Consider the following 20166-nt stretch of genomic DNA (forward strand, 5'->3'; position numbering starts at 1 on the left):
CTCCAGTTCCATCCACGTCGTTGCCAATGGCAAGATCTCATTCCTTTTGATGGCTGCATAATATTCCATTGTATATATATACCACATCTTCTTTATCCATTCATCTGTCGTTGGACATCTTGGCTCTTTCCACAGTTTGGCTATTGTCTCTTACCAGAATTCTTAACCACTGAAGCTTATATGTAGTCAATGGGGATCAGACTAGGAACAGACTTCAACCTTCCCAAACACTCTTCTCCACTCCACACTCATCACAGTTCCCAAACCAAAGGGCTGGAGAGTGAGGTGAGGAGAATGGGGGAAATGGAGATGGAAGGGTGGAGGCCCAGTTATACCTTTATTGTTGTAGGAAAGGAATTAAAGTATCCTTAGTGATGTGTATTTGGGGGGTCCAAAGAAATCAAAGGAGGAGACACATGTTAATGCACAAAGCAGTAGAGGTGGACAGAGCACTTCTGTCCAGTGGTCATCTTAAATTTGTAGGGACTTCATAGCTTACAGGCCATTTTTACATACATGTATCATAAACCCATATTTACAGCAACTCACCCTGGGCCCATGAAGGGGGTATCGGTAAACACAGGGAGTAGATGGTGGTGGTGCGGGGAGGGTTGGAGAAGCCAGTTCCAGATCTGCTGATCCCTATTCTAGTGCTCATTTCTCTTCATACCTCTTTTTATTTACCTCATCATGATTCCTATCTGGGTCTAAGCACTAAACTATCAGCAGAAAAGACAGATGACAAACTGGAAGAAGAGAAAACCAGAGGGATTATAATATTTTAAGAAGAGCGAGCCTGAGAGAGTATTGGGGTTGAAATCAGTAATAGTATTTGCTGAATATTTCATGGGCAGAATTCTAGGGGGAACTACATTAAGACCAGCATAATAAGGGCTACTATGTCTTAAGTGTCTATTGTGTGCTGCCTGTTTTATGTGCATTTTTCCTTTTATTCCTAACAACAATCTTCCAAGGCAGGTGTTATTAAGCCAATTATACCACGTGTCTAGAAAGCAAGGCCTCATTCCTCTTGGAGCTTAACATCTATGTACTAATTGAAGAACACTTGTAAAACATGCATACAGGCGTGGACGTAGGAGCTCATGATCATGGCAGAGCTGGAAGGGAATCTTGAGGAAGTCAGCCAGACAGAGCCAGTGGAGTGAGTTCTGGAGAAAATGGGATGTGATCAATGAAAGAAAGGAGCTAGTGTTTGCACTACTGTAATAGGAAAACAGGACCAAACAGAAGAAGGGAAAGAAACCTGCCGGGCAAGTTCGGGGGGCAAGGAAGCAGCAAAAGCTTCCTGCAGGTAGAGTTAGGGATGCGGATGAAATGTGGATTAAATTCACTGCAGTAGAAAAGAGATGCTTGAGCAGGCAGGCTGCTTCTAACTGGGAAAGTGCGGTATCAGCTTCTTAGCCCTCTCTCCCACTGCTGCATCCTTTTTAAAGTGACAGTCACGAGGCTGCAGGATTCGGAAGCGGAAATGGTCTTTGCTCATTGGCTCACAATCTAAATTCAGACCGAAAGAATGTGGTTTGGAGACAGCTGGTGGAAATTGTCCCAGTCCTGTCTTCAGTGGAAATGTCCACGTGCTGCTCATGTCTTCCCTTGTCAGGCGTCTCCCTCTCTCCATCTCTCCCCGTCCGCCTGTCTCTCTTTATCAGGTTTTATAAAAAAGTAACCCACCCGGCACACTGTACCGGAGTGGTCCAGGAACGCCCCTGCTTAACCCAGAGCTGCTGGCTGCCTCCGTGATTAATGCCAGCTACTCAGGTGGTTTATGAGAAGTGACACTTCCTCCCCGGCTTCTTGTATCTGCCACTGAGCAGTTAACGTTAAAGCCCACCGTCGATGTGACTGCTGTAAATACCACGGGGCAGGGCTCTGCTGCTTCATAAACACGTAAGCACGACGCACGGAGTCAGCCCCGCGGACACCCAATGACCTGGGACTGCGGCAAAGGGGTGTGGGAATGGCAAGAAGGGAGGACCACCTCGCCCCTCTCCTTCCTCTTTGCTGGGGCCCAAGCACGCCTTCCACCCTGGGGGCAGGGGAAGGTCGCTTCAGGTCGCCGGCACCTCCTGCGCCCGAGAAATCTGCAAATTCATGACTCCCTGTCGTCTTCGGGCGAAACCCTTCCGTCCTGAATAGGGCCAGCCCCAGTTCTTCACCTCCAGCCTTTAGCTGACTACTGAGGCGGGTCCCCCCCTACCCCCCAAAAGGCTGAGTCCCTTTCCCACCGCAGGGATCCAGTCTCTGCTTCGACTTCGCTTCGCACTCGCCTGTCCTGCAGTCTGGAGCTGTGCTCAAGTCTCGGCAACTTTCACCATTTTGGCCCGAGAGTCGGGCCATTTCGAAGACAATGTGAACAAAGAGGAGCCGGGGAGACAGAGGGACCCGCGGGCGGGCTGCGGGGCGAATGTGTGCGCGCGTGGGTGCTGGGGACCGGGGGCTGTGCGGGCGCCGCGCAGGGGATCCGGGCGCCTGCAGGGTGTCCCGGACACAGAGCGCGCCGCCGCTGGGCTCTCGGGCCGGCCTGGCCCGGCAGGGCCCCTAGAGGCCCGGGGTCGCGGATTTCTTTGTCCCGGCCTGTGGCTGTGCGCGAAGGCAGCCGGCCGCGAGCAGAAAGCCGAGCCTGGGCTCTGGAGCTCGGGCTTCCACTGGCGGCCCCGCGAAGCAGAGCAGGAAGGAGCGGCTGCGGGCCCCAGGGCGCCCCCCACGCGCCTCGCGCCAGCTCTCCCTGCTCTGCGGCGGGTTTCAGACCGTGGAGGGGGGGAGACACTGGAACTCCTCTTTCGCTTTCCCAATAGCGAAACAGGCTGAAACAGCGAGGGGTGGCACAGCTCCCCCTAATTAGCGTGCTTAGGGGAAAGAGGGAGCCCACTGGCGCGCTCTTCTCCACCCCGACTCTCCAAAGATGCGCGCGCTAGTCGAACTCGGGGACAGTGGCGGTTCTCTGGCGCCCCCCCTGCCGACTGCACCGCGGCGGCCCGGACCCAGGCGGCGGGGCTGGACCTAAACATAGCCTCAACCGATGCCATCAGGAAGCCCGGAACAAAACCGGTGGCCACATCTGCCTCTGTGTTTGCGTGTGTGTGTGTGTGTGTGTGTGTGTGTCTCCCTCTCTGTATCTCTCTCTTTCTCTGTATCTCTCTCTTTCTCTGTATCTCTCTCTCTCTCTCTCTCACACACACACGCGCTAGGTTCACATCCATCCGGCTTACCTGAAATACGGTTTGCGCTTCTTTCTGTGTGTGTCTGGCAGAAGAATGAAAGAGAAACTGCCATATCCATTCAAGCTCACTGAATCAAGGCCACTTCCCTCCCAACTCTTTCAACCAAGTTTTATTTTATAATGCAATGCAACATTACAGAGTCCATGTGAAAACTAGTTTCCCAATTGTAGTCTGAACCTCCATCAATGTATCGAGCAAGACTTTAGGTTATCAGATTCAATTCTGCAGGACACTCAGGGTTTCTGCCTCCTGCCTCTCTCCAAGCATCTTTCTTTGTAATGCAAGTGTACGTCGGCTGTCCCCTAGGAAGTCTCGCGCTCTGGCACGCAGCGCCGGGCCTGCGGCAGAGCGGCGCGGTTGATGCAGGCGGGCGCTAGGACCGCGGGGAGCCCGGGCGGCCGCGGCGCTACCTTAAACCCAGCCCAATGCCGCTGCCTGCGCCACTCTGCGCGCCGGCGGGGGCTGCGCAGGAGGAGCGCTCCGCCCGGCTACAACGCTCCGCGAGCCGGCGCGGCAACACCTGTTCGCGGCAGCCAGGGCGGCACGCGAGCTCCCGGTCGTGGCTCTCCTCGCTCGCCGCTCGCCACCCGTTCTAAGCCAATGGACATCTGCCGAGCCACTGGGGAATTCTGGATACTAGCTTTGGACGCCTAAAGTTTTTTTTCTTTTTGTTTTTTTAATTATTATTATTATTTTTGGAGGGGGGACCAGGAGGGGAGATTTTGTCGCCGCCGCCAACGTGAGATATTTTTTTCCCCTTGAAGGATTCATGCTGATGTCTGCAGAGTCGGTTAGAGTAAAAACAGCGCATGCCTTCCTGGAGTCGGGATCCGTAAATTCTGACGTAGCCCGTGCATCTTAAAAATCCCTATAATAACGCCTAGGCATTTAAGTTGCTATGGTCATTCTGATCTCAAACCAAATGGAGAAACTACGGATTTTTTTCCTTATTACGGTCGGATGGGATGAAGACCTTCCTGCCTGCTAAGAGCTGGGGATCTGTCTATAGAGATACATAGATATGTTTATCAATATGTCAGTGTGTGAGTATAAAGTGGTGGTTTCTTAGACTCTCAGTGGTTTGACCTTGAACCTGTGCCAGTGAAACAGCAGATTACTTTTATTTATGCATTTAATGGATTGAAGAAAAGAACCTTTTTTTTTTTTTCTTTTCTCTCTCTGCAACTGCAGTAAGGGAGGGGAGTTGGATATACCTCGCCTAATATCTTCTGGGTTGATACCGTCATTATTGTTTATTCTTGTGCTCCAAAAGCCGAGTCCTCTGATGGCTCCCTTAGGTGAAGTTGGGAACTATTTCGGTGTGCAGGATGCGGTACCGTTTGGGAATGTGCCCGTGTTGCCGGTGGACAGTCCGGTATTGTTAAGTGACCACCTGGGTCAGTCCGAAGCAGGGGGGCTTCCCAGGGGACCCGCAGTCACGGACTTGGATCATTTAAAGGGGATTCTCAGGCGGAGGCAGCTATACTGCAGGACTGGATTTCACTTAGAAATCTTCCCCAATGGTACTATCCAGGGAACCAGGAAAGACCACAGCCGATTTGGTAGGTATACCATTAACCCTTTAGTGTCCGGGCGATGACATGTTCGGGTTATAACTACCAAGAAGGTGGTGGCCGGGCGGGGGATGTGGGAAAGGATCTGTCCCTCTGTCTCTGTCTTGCCAGCTAAAAAGAAAAAAAAAAAAAAAAAGAAAGAAAAAAGAAAAAGCCTCTGGAATTGCAGATCTGCCGCTGGCACTGATGCAAGTCTACATTGAAAGGCAACCCCCCGACTTTTTTTTTGAAAAGAGGGCATGATTTATAAATATAACAAAAGTCTGTAGTTCTTTTGCATCAGATACTCGGGAAGATCGGGTTTAGGAAGTTTCTTTTGAATGGACTGATTCCACGAGTTTAAAGCTTTAATCATTAACTACTGAGAACTTGAAAATGCCTTTTGCTGAAAGCAGTGGTTATCATCTTGTGCCCCAATGAAGTTTTTGCTCCATCTCTTTTTCTTCTGATAAGTATACTGCTTGAATTGTAAATTAAGCGTATTGTTTATTCCCACCGCGAGGGTCTGAAAACCCCGTAGGCGAAGGTTGCTGACTGATTGTTCTGTTGGGAGGACTAAAGTCATATTTTAGACTCCGAGAGCAGCATAGGCAGAGGCGCTGGGGGAAAATGACGGGAAGGGGCAGAACGCTCATCAGGGACGTTTGTCCTTGCAGCTATCAAGTTATTACCTATGCTCCATATTTCTGTAGTGTGCAGCCCTGTGTGGGTTTCCTCGGTGGCTCTCTGGTGTGAGTGTGCGCGCGCGTGCAAAAGCTGCGAGCTAATTTTAAAAGGGCATTCCGAGGATTTCATTTCCCAAGGAGGGTACTTGTGACTCAGCATTGAGGGCTGCAGACCCGAGTGCTGGTGACTCTGCTCACTTTAAAGCCTGCAAACACGTGCCTGCGGGGCTACCCTGAGCCCAGCAGCACAGTGTCAGCGAGCACAATACCGATGGAGGGACTCTCGGGTGTTTTCCTTACTTACTAAAAAGAAAGCGCCAGTTGGACAACCAGACTGTTGGAAGGAGTTAACTTCTCAGTGAACCCACCTGACAACACTTAAACTAGGTCGTAAAAAACAAAGTCCTGTGGTGATTTTTCTTCCTCCTGCTTTAATGCCAGATGTTGAACACAGCCTAAACTATCTGTTTAGGCTCGTGGGGCTGTAGATGATGCCAGAAGGTGAGGAAGATTCAGGCCTGGGATGGGGATGGTCCCAGATACACGAGGCCCAGGATTTTCTCCCTTTGCTCACGGCCGATCCCAAGCCCCAGGCTGAACCTACTAGTGTAAATTTCTGGCAGTCTCCCCTCCCTGCTCAAAAAAGAAAAAAAAAAAAAAAAGGAAAAGAAAGAAAAGGCAAAGCTGTAGCTCTCTGCTTTGCAATTATTCAGTTGAAATATAACTGCACTCCCCCGCCCCCCACCGAAATAAACTCAGCTCTGGTTGTTGCAAAGCGAAGACTAAACTTTACTAGAAGTCTGTTCTATCTGGCCGCTTTAAGAGCTGCTACAGTGCCTAGCGTTCAGTGCCCGAACAACAGGCAGTGGGCGGCCGTGGGTGGGAGAGCCGAGTGTGTGCCGGGCCGCAGCGGGCACCCACTGGACGTTTGCACCGCGCAGGCTGATGGCTAGTGGCGTGGGCGGGCGGCCTAGGTGCGCTGGGCGGGGGGAGCCCCAGTCCTCCCGCGCTCCCAGCCGGCAGGTGCCGAGTCTGCAGCCGGGGCCCCCCGGCGTACTCGGCGGCCGCCGGGCCAGCTCCGCGCGGTCCTAAACACGCTCCGTTTCCGTCCCCCTTTCTACCCGGCTGGAGTGCGCCCTTCGGTGCTGCAGGGACTCCTTGTGTCCGGGGGCGACGGGCAGGGGCTGACACACTTCTGGTCGTGTTTAGGGAATGAGATTTTTTTTTTGCCCAAGTTTAGTCCCTTCGCTTTCTCTTTGTGTGTGAGCGTGGGTCCAGCGGGGCTGACAGCCGCCGCCCCCGGCAGCGCGGTCGTTTGCGGTGTGGGAACCGCCGGAGGCGTGCACCGCGGCGGGAGAGTTGGTGGCGGGGACGGAGGACTGGCTGGAGGTCGTACCCCTGACCTCCCCCGTGCCGTCTCGGACCCATCTCCCTCATCTGAAGCACGCAGCCAGGTCTCGGAGAGTCGGTGGCTCCGCTGTGCCCGGGAGGTGGGTCGGGGGCCCCGGCCGACAAGGCCGGAGCCACAGGGGAAGGGGTGGGGTGGGGGGACAAAGGGCCGCGGAGGCGGGCGGAGGGGGCGGTGAGCTATTGTTAACTGCGTTCAGGGAGCAGGGCTGGCGGCCCGCGGGCCTGCGTTTCAGCCCCCAGGCTTGGGCCCCGGCCTCTGGGCCGGGGGGTGGGTGGGGGAGCGCGGCGGGGTACACCGCTGCAAGGCCGGGTCAGCTTCATTGTGTGCATTAGCCGAGCCCTGCCTTTGAGAGAGCACCTCGGAACCCCGGCGCAGCCTGACTGGGCCCCGGCGTGGAGAGATTATAGGATGTTCCAGCTGGGGTTCCTCCACGTCCCTACCCCCCATGAGATTCTTCTTCTTCTTTTTTTTTAATGCAGTCACCTTTAGGGTAGGACGTTTGCTAAATGCAGTCGAGTTATTAGAAATCCAGTAAGTGCCACAGGGGAGAGTGAGGATTCAAGGGTGGAATTGTGGGGACCACGAGGGTGGAGAGAACCCGAGAGGCGAGTTCTGGGGTCAGCGGACAAGGACTGCTGGTACAGCAGCTGAACAGAGATCATAAAACAAAAACTAGACGTCGTCACCCTCTACCCCACCCCCAATCCTAGAGGTTGGAGAAAGGTGTCGCCAAGGAAGTGACATCTCTACTCCTTAGACTCGCTAGGCACTGTTGGCTGGGTTGGTAGGGGCAGTGCGGGTGGGAGGGGAATAGAGCCCTGGCCAGCGTTGGGGGGAAGGGTCGCCGAGCAGGCGAGCTCAGGGGTCGGCCGGGAGCTGGCTGCGGGGGAAGGGCGCGCCTGGCGCTCCGCTGTGCCACTCACCCTCTTTTGGATGGAGCTGAGTGGGTGGCTGTGCGCAGTGGGGGTGGGGAAGGAGGGTGAGGCAGGAGGGTTATTTAAGTCTTTCATCCGGTTGCAGAGAGAAGCGGCCCCCGGGGTGACAGCAGTGCCGCGGTCTCCCGCTGCTACCGCTGCGGCAGGTCCCAATATTAGCAACCTCTGCAGCGAGGTGCGAGTGCCGGGAGCCTCCCACCCTTGCTTTCTCAGCCCCTCCCGGAAGGAGGGCTGGGCTCGTGGGCGCTAGGACCCGGCCCGGAGTGCGAGGGGAGGACCGCGGAGCCAGCGGGCTCCGGGAAGGGGCCGAGGGGCTGCGGCAGCACGCCACACCTGGCGCTCCAGCTAGCTCCCCGCAGCCTCTCCTTCTGCCCTCCTCCCTCCCTTATCGGCAGCCTCCCTCTCCTCATCCCGACTCCCTCCAGGGGACTTTGTCTTCACCCTGTTTCTCTTCCGATTCTCTAGGAAAGAGTAGCTGTAGTGGGGGTAGCTTTACACCTTGATTAAAATAGAAGGTGCATTTCTATGTGCAATGAACCGGCAGAAGAAAACGTGCTGGAAAAATGATTTTTGCCACCCCCATGCAGCCGCCGGTGACTGCAGCTGCTGGCAAGCTTGGCGGTGACACAGCAGCGGCAGTGCAGGGGACGTGGGGGCGGGGCAGGAGCTGCGGCAGTGACAACTTAGGTGGGACCTTGAGAGAGCCCTTTGTTTTTTCCTTTGGGGGTGGTGGTGTGGAGATAAGGTTGAGCATGGAGAAAAGGAAGGAGGAATTGTATCTCTGGGTAGTAGGCTGGGGGAGAGAGAGGTTTCATTTCATATATATGTGTGTATATATATATATATATATTTTTTTTTTTCCTCTCTTTAAAGTACTTGCTAGACAGAAAAAAGTGAGCAGAAAATCAATTGAGGAAATGGTATTGCTGAATAATAAAAGAGTGAGCGTTGGTCCTGATCCGCTGTTTAACTTGGCACAAGGAAGCCCGAGTGGATTGACCACCTGACTTTGTGGGAAGATGGCGTGCTTCTCCGCAGTCTGCCTTTTGGCCTGGAGTGGTGGCTCTAAAAGGCCGGACTTCATTAGGACCCCAGACAAGCATGACCTGGGGCTTCCTGTTCAATATCTCACTAAGGGAAAGACTTCCTATTTAAGGTGTTATTTTCTGGATTGGTTCAGATTCTTGAAAAATTGGAGTTGTAAACTCCCCTTTAGTCAGTCATTTCCTAAGGAAATGCTGAGATTTCCTCAAGTTGCTACAGACTCGGACTTACTCTGTCCCAGGCTTTGAGATGATTGATTTGGCAGCCCTGGTGTGGGATTCTCTGGGTGAGCAGGGAGCTCTGTAAGGAGGGGGGTTAATCTATTTTCAAAAGCTTCATGTCATGCCTCTCTCCACAGTCTGCATACATTCTTGTCCTCTAAAGAATGCAGCTCTGTTAAGTGTTGGGGGCTTTTAGGCTAGAGGGTTGTTTAGCATGGGCCAGAGTGGAGCCGCTTCTGCCTGTCCTCCCATTTGCCATGGCTGGCCTTATTATGGCCTTGGAAGGTGAGGCTCAGTGCAGAGGGGCTCTTGGGAGCTGGGCCAGCTTTGGGTTAATGGTCCACTTGAACAGAGCTCTGGGCTGACCAGTAATACCTAGCAAGTCTGGAGCAAGGATTAAGTCTGGTGTGGTCATTTTCCTAAAGTAGTCCCAGGAACTGTCATGGCCTCTTGTGGACCAGAGATGATCTCAGACCCCATCAGACCCCCTTGGGCCCAGCGAGCACATTCTCAAAGGAACTGCTGGCTGCTGTGAAAGAGAAGAGCCAAATGCCACTAGCCACTGACCCTGTGCTTCCCCTGTCACTCCATCACTACCCATGTCGGTGGCCCTTCTGAACTGAAGATGTCTTGGTTGTGTCTGCCGAAGAGGAGAGACAGCCCACCATGGCACGCACGTGAGGGTCACAGTTTTAACATCAGGCACAAGTCCACCATTCTCTCCCTCCCTCTCTTCCAGTCTTCTTTCTTCTCTTCCTTGCCCTTCCTTCTTTCCCTTCCTCTCCTGTTGCTCATTAAACATTGAAATGTTTCTACACAGAAGACTTCTCCTGTGTTGCTATGGATGCATCAGCCCTCTGTACTGCACACTCACGCAAACAGATAACGTGGGGAGTGGGCCGGACCCGAATGAGTATGGTTGAAAGCACTTGGCTTGGCTCAGGCCCAGAGAGAGGTTCGTTGACTTGGTGGAGGTTGTGGAGTTTCTTGTGGACAAGATGGTACCAGGAATGTTAAGGATTCCAATCTGGGCGTTGGGGATCTTGTTGCCAGGCTGCCAGGTCTTTCTGACCTTACAACATTGGTGTTCTCTCTGTGTGTGGGGGGAATGCTGTGACTCACACGATCAAGTGTTCTGCTTGCCCTTGGATCACTGAGGTGACCTCATAAAAGGCTGGGCTGTTCTTTTGAGGTCCCTGTTTTTCAAGGAGCTACAGAGATATGGATGGTGGTGTGAGATGATGAAATCTTTTCCACCTGGGGTACTACATAGGTAGTTCCTTTTCACAGGGAGAGCCCCTCAGAAACTTGTCTCACTTTCAGGAGGCCCCCTCTGACTCCCCTTCCCAAACCTGAGTGGCCGTACCCTAAGCATCTCCTTCTCACTGCCTTTACCACATTGTTATATTTATCTATTTGTCTTTCCTTCCACTACATGGTAAGCTCTTTGAGGATATTGGGCTTAAGCTATATTTTATTCATCTTTGTATATTTAACAAATGGCATGTTGCTTGGCTTATAATGGTCGCTCAATAATAGTTTGTTGATCAAATAGGTCAGTGCATATGAATTAACAGCTATCTTGTTGACGCCAGAGAAAGAAACAAGATAGGTATCTTAATACTTTCATTTCTAAAGTATATAATAATAATTTCAGTACTTAAGTCTTTTAATAGACATTAACTCTGTGCACATAAACAATTTGGGTAAATGTCTACATACATAGGAGATGCCCATCTTCCCAAATTTGGCATGATGAGAGAGCACAGTCCCAGGAAGTTACCTGCTCTTCATTTTCTCTGCTACTTCTAGTCCTGCTCACTGGGTCTGTGGAGTCTGATCTAGGTAACATCTTCTTGTCACTAGTAAGGGAATGACTATATAAAAATGGTACAGAAATCACGGACACATGTAAAAAAGGTAAAAACAGTGATAAGATGTACATAATCAATAAGGATTTAGGCTTTGATGTCTGATTGCTTGGGGGCAAGTTACTTAACATTTTAAAACCTCAGTGTCCCCATTTGTGAGCTGGAGATGAACATATTGTAATGCTGAGAGTTGTTCTGAGGATTGAGTGAAAGAAGGCCTCTCGTTTGGCACAGACTAAATGCTCAAGTGTTCAAGCTATTACGATTGTCATTGTTGTGGTTTATTGATAGTCTTCTTGCTGTTCTAAAGACAAGCTAGTCAGATGGTTTTGTACGATCGCACACACCCTGTTGTTTGGGGGCCTGGTGGGTGATGATGATGATGAATATTCATGATTAGTTCTGCCTCCCCACTAGGGAAAAACCAAGAGGTCATCAAAGACCCTGTTGGAAGTTGCAAGTGTCTTTTAGTTTTGTGATTAAACTCTTCCTCCTTGACATGGGATATTAAAGTGGTCAGACCTCAATGGGGGCAAAATGTGTCCTGTCATTCATTTTATAAGGACAATTGGACATTGATGAATTCCTTACACTAATTTCAGGATCACTACGACCTATATTGTGGTGTGTTTTCAGGTAGCTAACAAGAGGGTCATATGCATATGGCTCCTAATGGTAATAGAATGCCACAATGTAAGTTATTTTTTAACCAGAAGAATTGGAAATAGTACAATGAACTGAAATAATTGCATCAATAAGGGAAGGCCTCTCATGCGAAATGAATCTCATGGAGGTATTTCCTTATTTATCTTTCCATTTGCTTTGTGAGATAGGGAAGGCTAGTAATAAACTAGCTGCTTTTAGACGCATCTTCCGATACAGAGTAGCAGATTATCAGATCCAAAATGCAATTTGTAATTTCCCTTTATATTTTTTCCATACACTATTTCCCATTTTATGAATATAGTTTCGCATATCCAGATAGATATTCTATAAAATGTAAACACAAGATATTTGTTACATTTTGTGCTTATCAAAGAATTAAGAATACCCCTTTATAAGAAATTTCTCTTCTTTTTTTACATTACCTTGAAACCCTTTGCTTCCTCAGATTTATGTAGTGCATGTCTTCTTTCGATTGCCACACAGTCTACTTTGTGAGAGTTGCAAAATTAATTGTTTAAAAATCCATGTAAGTGCTTTTTTATTAGTCACACGAGACTACCTATAGCATACTGTTATCCTTAGTTTTTTCCTAAACTCTTAAATATAAGTGAATTTTTCAATATTTAAAGATACTTTTAAAACAAGAACTCGGTATTTGGTAAGTGTTAACTCAGGGTCTACACAAAGTGTAGCACTTTATAACAAACTTGAGCAAATGGCTAAGCACAAGTAATACTAGCATTGTCCCAAATATACAGGTGGGTAATCATCTTAAAACGACAATATGGTTAGGGAAATTAAAGCTGCTGTTGTATGGCCATAAAATTCTGGATTTATACCCAGCTTAGGTGTTATTATTCTTAGTGAGGTAAGCAAGGAGAAAGAGGGGGAAAAAAGATCATTATGTTAGTTTGATTTTGGGATATAGTCTTCCATGCCTATTTTAAATCAAGAGCATTTTTCGTATCAGTATTCCCCCCGCCACCTCCAGAATATTACATTATCTTAATTGCTTAACTAGCTCTTTGAGGCTTAGATAAATACAGCAAAAATCAATACTTTGTGTAGCAGAAATATTTGGGATATGTGTAGGCTATTTTAATTTTCCAGATGGAGCTCAATAAAGTTATACAATAACTTTATCTTGCTTTATTTTTCCATATAAACCAATCAGGTCTTTGGTTAGCACCTGGTACTCTTGTTTTAAGGGACAGAAGACCATTCTCTGAATAGAATGTTTTCCAATATACGCCCATACACAAATACTTGATTTCATATTTACAAAGTGGGAGTAAGTTGTTTTTCTCTTAAATTATACTCTTGTAAGGTTGATTAGGAGATGTATTTTGGCTTATCTGTCATATCACTTCTTAGTGTATCTGTAAATAGTAGCTTTTTCATTTTTAAAATGTTCTATGTTGTGTTGGTAAGTATTTTTGTATCATTATTATAAGATAGAGTTTAGCTGAAAAATTAGTTCTTTTAGGAAGTGGTTTTAAGAGAAGAAACTTCTTTAATGAGTGTGAGCTTATCCAAGTTGGGAACTGGACTCAGTGTCCTCCCAAAAAGTCCTAGGGATGCTGAGACTTAGGAATTGCTCTGTGCTCTGACCTCTCTTTTGCCCTCTGCCATCTGTCTCATAGGCATTCTGGAATTTATCAGTATAGCAGTGGGCCTGGTCAGCATTCGAGGCGTGGACAGTGGACTCTACCTCGGGATGAATGAGAAGGGGGAGCTGTATGGATCAGTAAGTACTGGGAGAGACTTTGCCAATCTTCATGCTTCATGTTTGATTTGAACTGCATTTTCTCTAGATTATAAATATCTAGAAATGAAACAGTCTGTTTGGAGAGAGTGTAAGTTCTTGCTTTTTGAGAAAAACCATTTTGTTTTTATTTATAGATATCAGCCCTGGATCTTCACTAGACCAAAGTTTCTAAGAAAATGCTTTATTTATATGCCAAACCATTTTCATTATCAAGTAAATAAAAAATTCACAAGTGTGAAAAATTCCATATTCTTGTATTGAATGGAAGTTATTTTTGAAATGAATTGAAATTATCTTCTCCTAAGCTTTGCAAAGCAATGTAATTAAAACTAGAAATAGACAACTGTGCAGTGAGTATAAACCTCTTTCTTTGAGCTACATAAGACTTTCATTATGTAGAGAGAAGAGGGAGATGGAAATTATTGTCAGACATTCTTGTATGTGAACAAGAATATAAAAATATTATAATTATTTGCAAGTATTATGAGTTTTTTGTTTTTGTTTTTTCCTGTCTCACTTCCCATCTCTACTGGGTTGTAAGTTTCTTGAAGGAGGCAGTGAAGAAGTGTTTATTATAGCCTGGCAGGTGCCAGGTGCTTTTCCGTGTGCTCAGGGACAGCAGTGAATGAGACAAAGTCCCCGCTTCTGCTTTGAGAGAAGGGGACTGACTTTACATCTTTGCTATCTCTTTACTTGTGCTAGTAGAGTTTCTAAAATACAGTGCATGCTACACAGTAGGAACTTGATACATTTTTGCTAAATGTATGCGTGTGGATCATAGATTACTAGTTACTATATACTAATTTGAGTTTTCAACAAAAGGCTTATAGTGAAATCAACCTTTGGTTTTTCCTTGCCATTATTGGTGGCCAAATGAGAATTTAATCCATGTTATCTACATAGGAAAACATTGATTAGAATCTGTAACAAGTTGAAAATTAAAAGAAACTCAGAATGGGAAACTGAAATGAAGGGGATTTTCATATATAATTAGGAGAAACATTTTCTAGGTCTACGCCTTTCTTATCCACATATTAGTAAATATGTATAATGTGTAAACACACGCACACATGCAAGGGTTGGAATGGTATCAAACTTTTACTCAAACACTCCAGATGACAAGAAATGGCCTGTGTAATTTGAATATAGCACACACCATTTTTAATGGTGCAAGACTGGTTTTTCTGCCTTGGTAAAATTTGAATCTAGATTGGTTGATTTTGTTAGATATTTAAGTCTTTTTTAAAAAAGTGCTTCCTTGAGAGAATAGATTATTTTAAAATATGATTTTAAGCATAGGATTGGGTTTAGCTTTTTAAACACAGTTTGTGGTTTAGATAAAGTTATTTACTGCCTAAATTATCTTTGTCAGCACTTTTAAGTGCAAAGATAGAAGGTATAAGGAAGCTTCCTTATTATTATTATTATTATTATTATTATTATTATTATAGAGGGAGAGAGGGAGGTGGGAGAGGGAGAGCTCTTAAACAGGCTCCATACCCAGCACAGAGCCCAGCCTCATGACCCTGAGATCATGACCTGAGTCAAAATCCAGAGTCAGATGCTTAGCCGACTGAACCACCCAGGTGCCCCAGCTTTCACACTTTTAAAACATAAAATGATGTTCTCCTTTTGTCACCCCCTCAATTTTTTTCACTCTTAGGTATATAGAGATTTAATTTATGGATTAAATTAAGTTGGTCACAGTTGAACTTGATAAACTGCTTCTTGTGTGTAGGGCACAATCCAACTTTTAGTGGGTGGAAGGTTCCATCGTTTATCATCATGGTCTCCAGACTTCTTTGATCACATACCACCACCAAAACAATTTTTTTGACTATGAATCTCAACAGTGTATATTAAATTACTTAAAGATTCAATACATAAAATATAGTTCATAGAGATTATTTTATTTTATAAAACTTGTATTAAGGTAAACATTTTAAAAGGTTGTGACAAATGAGTAAACACAAATAGAGGCCATTTTTGTTCCCCGTTCCGTGGACCACCTTGCATGCCCCTGCAGAGTACCCTCCTCCGGAGAGAGATGACCAGTCTTTCGGATGAAATCACCAGCATGACAGCCTCCCGCAGTTTCTTGGTTGACAAGGAGAGTGGTGGCCTCTATGTTTGCTGTCCAGCTGAGCCTCATCTCCCTGTCTGGACTCTTGTGGTGGCTTCTTGCTCATCTCTCCTCTCCTCTGGCTGCTTCCCTGCCTTTGTGTGCCCCCATCTGCAGCACAGGCTGAGAACAGAGTGTGGGCTCTAGAAGGTACCCCGAATGTAGACCCCATGAATATCAGTGACAGTCCTGCCTGAAATTGTGGCCAGATGGCAGAAAGTTGGAGAACCCCATCTTGGCATGTTTTCTGGGAAGCCCGACTGCCTCGTGTAGGGCTTTTTGAGCACACAGAGTGTGTGGCTGGGAGGACGCCTCCCACCTCCACTGCAGTGTGGCTGCAAAGCCACAGGGCTCGCTGACAACGCCACCATGGAACCCCAGCTAGGCAAAGGGGCGAGTCCGAGAAAAGGCCTCCATTTCCTCCTGTGCTTGAAAATGCACAGTTTCTCATGTAAAGAGTATCTTCAGGCTTGGAAACTGCCTGGATGAAAGTATAATAAGGAGTGCTTTTCCAAATTGTGATTTCCTTTGTGGAAGAGTATCTCCCGCGGCTTCTCTGCATCCGGCTTCTCCCCTCTCCAGTCCATTCTCCACACTGACGGGAGAATCACCTTTCAAATCTCACATATGAGTGTCACTTCTCAGTGTGGATCCCTTCAAATCTTGCCTTTGAAGGCGAACGCCCGCGTGCATTAGCCTAGCGTTCAGGCCTTTTCACCAACCACTTTGCCTGCATCTGCACGTGGTAGGTGCTCAATAAACACTTGCTGGATTGAAATGAACTAAGCATTGTGATTTATTTCGATGTTTCATGAAACACATGGGTGTGGACCTCACCGGGTCTGCTTGTGTGGTCAGGGGTACTGAGAGCTCCGCTGGAAGGGAGAATCCGCCTCTTCATTCCCATGCTGAGTTGGACAGTGGTATGCCGTCCCTGGTGTGTCCAGCCCAAGGGGGCTGGGGCTGGGGCTGGAAAGAGAGAGTGTAGTGGAGAAAGCATGGCAAGAGGAGTCAGGAGACTTGCGCTCTCGTTCTGTGTCTGCCTCTAGTGAGGTGCTGGGCCCTCGTTCTCCTCCTCTATGAGATGAATAGCTTGAGTTCGATGTCTGGAGTGTCTTTTCCTAGTCTGGATCTCAAGAATTTATGCTTTGGATTTTTTAGGCTACTCCCGAGTCTTGTCTGCCTCATGCATGATGTTCTCTATGTACACAAAGTGCTTACGCATCGAGATCTTTTTGCGTCTAATGTACAGAGCTGGGAAGAAAGCTTTCTGGATAGCCAGATGGTCTTCCTTTTGGATGTACCTAAGGCAGGAGAGGGGAATGGAGATGAGATCTGTGCTCCTCTGTGGCTAGGAATCACATTTTCCATCGGGTTTATGGTTATCATATCTGGTGTGGCAGTGGACATGAGGAGTGACAAAAACATTACATTTTCATTGTGATGAGACTGGGAGAAGGAAAGAAAAGAAACAGGCAATGATTCTATTATTAAATACAGTTGACCCTTGATCAACACGTATTTGGACTGCGTGGGTCCACTTCCAGGCAGCGGTTTTCTCTTTTCAATAAATACAGTACAATACTATAAATGTATTTTCTCTTCCTTGTGATTTTCTTAACATTGTCTTTTTTCTAACTAACTTTATTGTTAAGGCTATAGTATGTAACCCATATAATGTACAAAATATGTGTTAATTGGGGCACCTGGGTGGCTCAGTCGTTAAGCGTCTGCCTTAGGCTCAGGTCATGATCCCGGGGTCCTGGGATCGAGCCCCGCATCAGGCTCCCTGCTCAGTGGAGAGTCTGCTTCTCCCTCTCCCACTCCCCCTGCTTGTGTTCCCTCTCTCACTGTGTCTCTCTCTGTCAAATAAATAAATAAAATCTTAAAAAAAAAAAAAAGCATCTGTGCTGAGCAAGGCGAGGCCCCTAGGGGCAAGCTGCCTACCTTTAAAACAAAAACAAAAACAAACAAACAAAAAACCAAAATATGCGTTAATTGTTTATATTATTGGTAAGACTTCCAGGCAATAGTAGGCTATTAGTAGTTCAGTTTGGGGGATTCAAAAGTTATATGCGGATTTTTGACTGGGCCGGAGGTGAGTGCCCCTAACCCCTGCGTTGCTTAAGGGTCAACTGTACACTAAAAATTGTAGCTTAAAGAATTTTTACCTATATGAAGTTGGGTAAAGCTCAGTACACTAAAGCGGGGAAGTTTCTAAACATTGGGGAAACCTTGAAAAGACTTACCTTATTATGAAAGAAGGTAAATAGGAGATCTGGGGAAATAGCAGATTTCCCTCAAAAAGTAAAGCAAAATATAGCAAATATTAATTTAAAATGTATTTGGGGATAAATTTTCTCTTTTCATCTGTGTAATTCTTTGGTTTCCAAGTTTATGTTAGGAATGTATCTAAAAAGCCAGAGGTGAAAGGGGTCATAGTTCTTCAGAAAAATGCATGGAATTCTGGTACCCTATTAGAATGTGGCAATAGGAAAAACGCGATCGCTAGTGTGTATCATGGTATGATTTAAGGACAACCTGAAAGATTCTGGCTCTGGGGTGGGGTTCGATTCTCGAATTCATGTGTTAATTCACCCAGGCATCAATTCCTTGGTTTGCTCCCTCATTTGTAAACATTTATACCCACTATGTGCCCAGCACTGTGCTGAGTGCATAACCGTGCAACAAAGATCCCCAAATCTAGTAGCAGGCGTGTATTTATAAGTAATTCAGTGCAGAGTGCGGTGTGCTGTATCAGAGAAACACACAAACATCTTGGGGGTCCAAAAGAGTGTTTAAGTAACTGCTTGAGGAAATTGGGTGGTAACATTTACACTGGATCTTGAGGGAGGAATAGGAGTCTCAGAAAAGGCAGGGCAGACAAGTTAGGGCACATGAGCTTTCAAATGTAAAGATTAGAGTATCCTGCCTGAGTCAGAGAGAGGGTGTTAGATCATGCACGTGTGCGCTTGCGCGCACACACACACAGACACACACACAGAGGATTATAGTTTATTAGAGTATTTGTTTACATTTGTCACTTTTGTTCTTATCAAGGAGACTAGAAGTAAGGCTTGGATAGTTACTTTTAGAGTCAATCTAATTTATCTGAATGTTATCAAGATACTTTATTTTTTTAAAATTTTATTTATTTGTCAGAGAGAGAGAGCACACAAGCAGAGGGAAGGGGCAGAGGGAGAAGCAGGTTCCCCACTGAGCAGGGAACCTGATGCGGGGCTCGATCCCAGGACCCTGGGATCATGACCTGAGCCGAAGCAGATGCTTAACCGACTGAGCCACCCAGGTGTCCCTGTTACCAAGATACTTTAAAGCATCAAGAGTAATTGACTGTAATAAATATCTCTTTTAAAAAGAATGCCATGAAAAAAATTAATCTCCTTTAAGAAGCTTGCATTTAATGAAAGATATTTCACCTTTTCATTAAAAAGGGTAGCACAATCATTAAAATTGTAATGATACAGGAAAGTAGAGAATAGAATCTGTAAAAGTGATACAAAAGGATGATGTGCAGATTTTGGGTTTGTATCCCTTTTATAGCACTTACTTTTTTCTGTCCAGAATTTTAATTCCTGTTGGTCTTTTCCACTAGATTAAATTTCTAGGAGTCAGATTCTCTGTCTTTATAATCTTTCTGTTTTTTAAAGGCCCAGCAGTACCCGTTCGGTGCAGTTGGCATATGGTCAGTGTTTGATGAACCAGCTATTCAGCCTGTCACGACCCACATAGATGCAGAGCCTCACTGAATTTGGGCACCGTGGTCGATAGCACTACCTAGTATGTGGTTGTCCTCTTACAGGGTCCTCTTCTTCCTTATTTAAAGACCCAGACTTTGTAGATGGCAGAGTGACTCATGCCTAGTTCTTGCAGCCCTCAGATCAGTGCTTTGGAACCTGACCATAATCCTGATGGCGATGCTTATAAAACATGTATTTCCTAGTAGATTTGGTTGTTATGTTTCCAGAGACACAACTGGGCCCTGGTTTATATGAATTCATGTAATAACTAGGTGTGATGGATTTTTGACTGTGTTTCCTATGCACATAAACTTAAAAAAAATACATTGGTCAGGGCAGTTGTCTCTACTGGGTTAAAGGTATGTGAGTCAAAGAATTTCCCTTGCAAGGTGTCTCCATGGTGTGGGATAGAGGGGAGAGAGACCCTGTAGATCTACCTGTCCCAGAGTGAAGGAATATATCAATCTCTCTCTTTTCTTAAAAAAGATTTTATTTATTTATTTGAGAGGGAGAGAGCGAGTGAGAGCACAAGCAAGGGGAATGGCAGTGGGAGAGGAAGAAGCAGACTCCCCGCTGAGCAAGGAGCCCGATGTGGGGCTCGATCCCAGGACCGTGAGATCACGACCTGAGCAGAAGGTAGACGTTTAACCAACTGAGCCACCCAGGTGCCCCTATAAATCTCTTTAAGAGGAAAAAATAAAATCTCTCAGATCCTTAGAAACCCATACTCATTTAAATAATCATGGCTATGTCATTTGAATATGAACCAACACAAACATTTTATTTTATTTTATTATGTTATGTTAGTCACCATACAGTACATCATTAGTTTTTGATGTAGTGTTCCATGATTCATTCCAACGTGAACTTCTTATACTTCTTTAGCAAC

General features: G+C 46.6%; 1 protein-coding gene across 1 annotated transcript in view; it reads left to right on the forward strand.

Moving 5' to 3' along the window:
- The first annotated feature begins 3705 nt into the window (after window positions 1–3705).
- FGF9 (fibroblast growth factor 9) overlaps window positions 3706–20166 on the forward strand; it is a 31768-nt gene continuing 15307 nt past the window's right edge. Inside the window, exons 1-2 of the mRNA XM_006727844.3 lie at window positions 3706–4804; window positions 13273–13376. Of these exons, the coding sequence (XP_006727907.1) occupies window positions 4528–4804; window positions 13273–13376 (381 nt within the window). The 5' untranslated portion in view covers window positions 3706–4527. The remainder of the gene's footprint in view (window positions 4805–13272; window positions 13377–20166) is intronic.

The sequence above is a fragment of the Leptonychotes weddellii genome, chromosome 3 (genome assembly GCF_054177405.1).
Source record: "Leptonychotes weddellii isolate Sample4059 chromosome 3, ASM5417740v2, whole genome shotgun sequence".
In the NCBI taxonomy this organism is placed as follows: domain Eukaryota; kingdom Metazoa; phylum Chordata; class Mammalia; order Carnivora; family Phocidae; genus Leptonychotes; species Leptonychotes weddellii.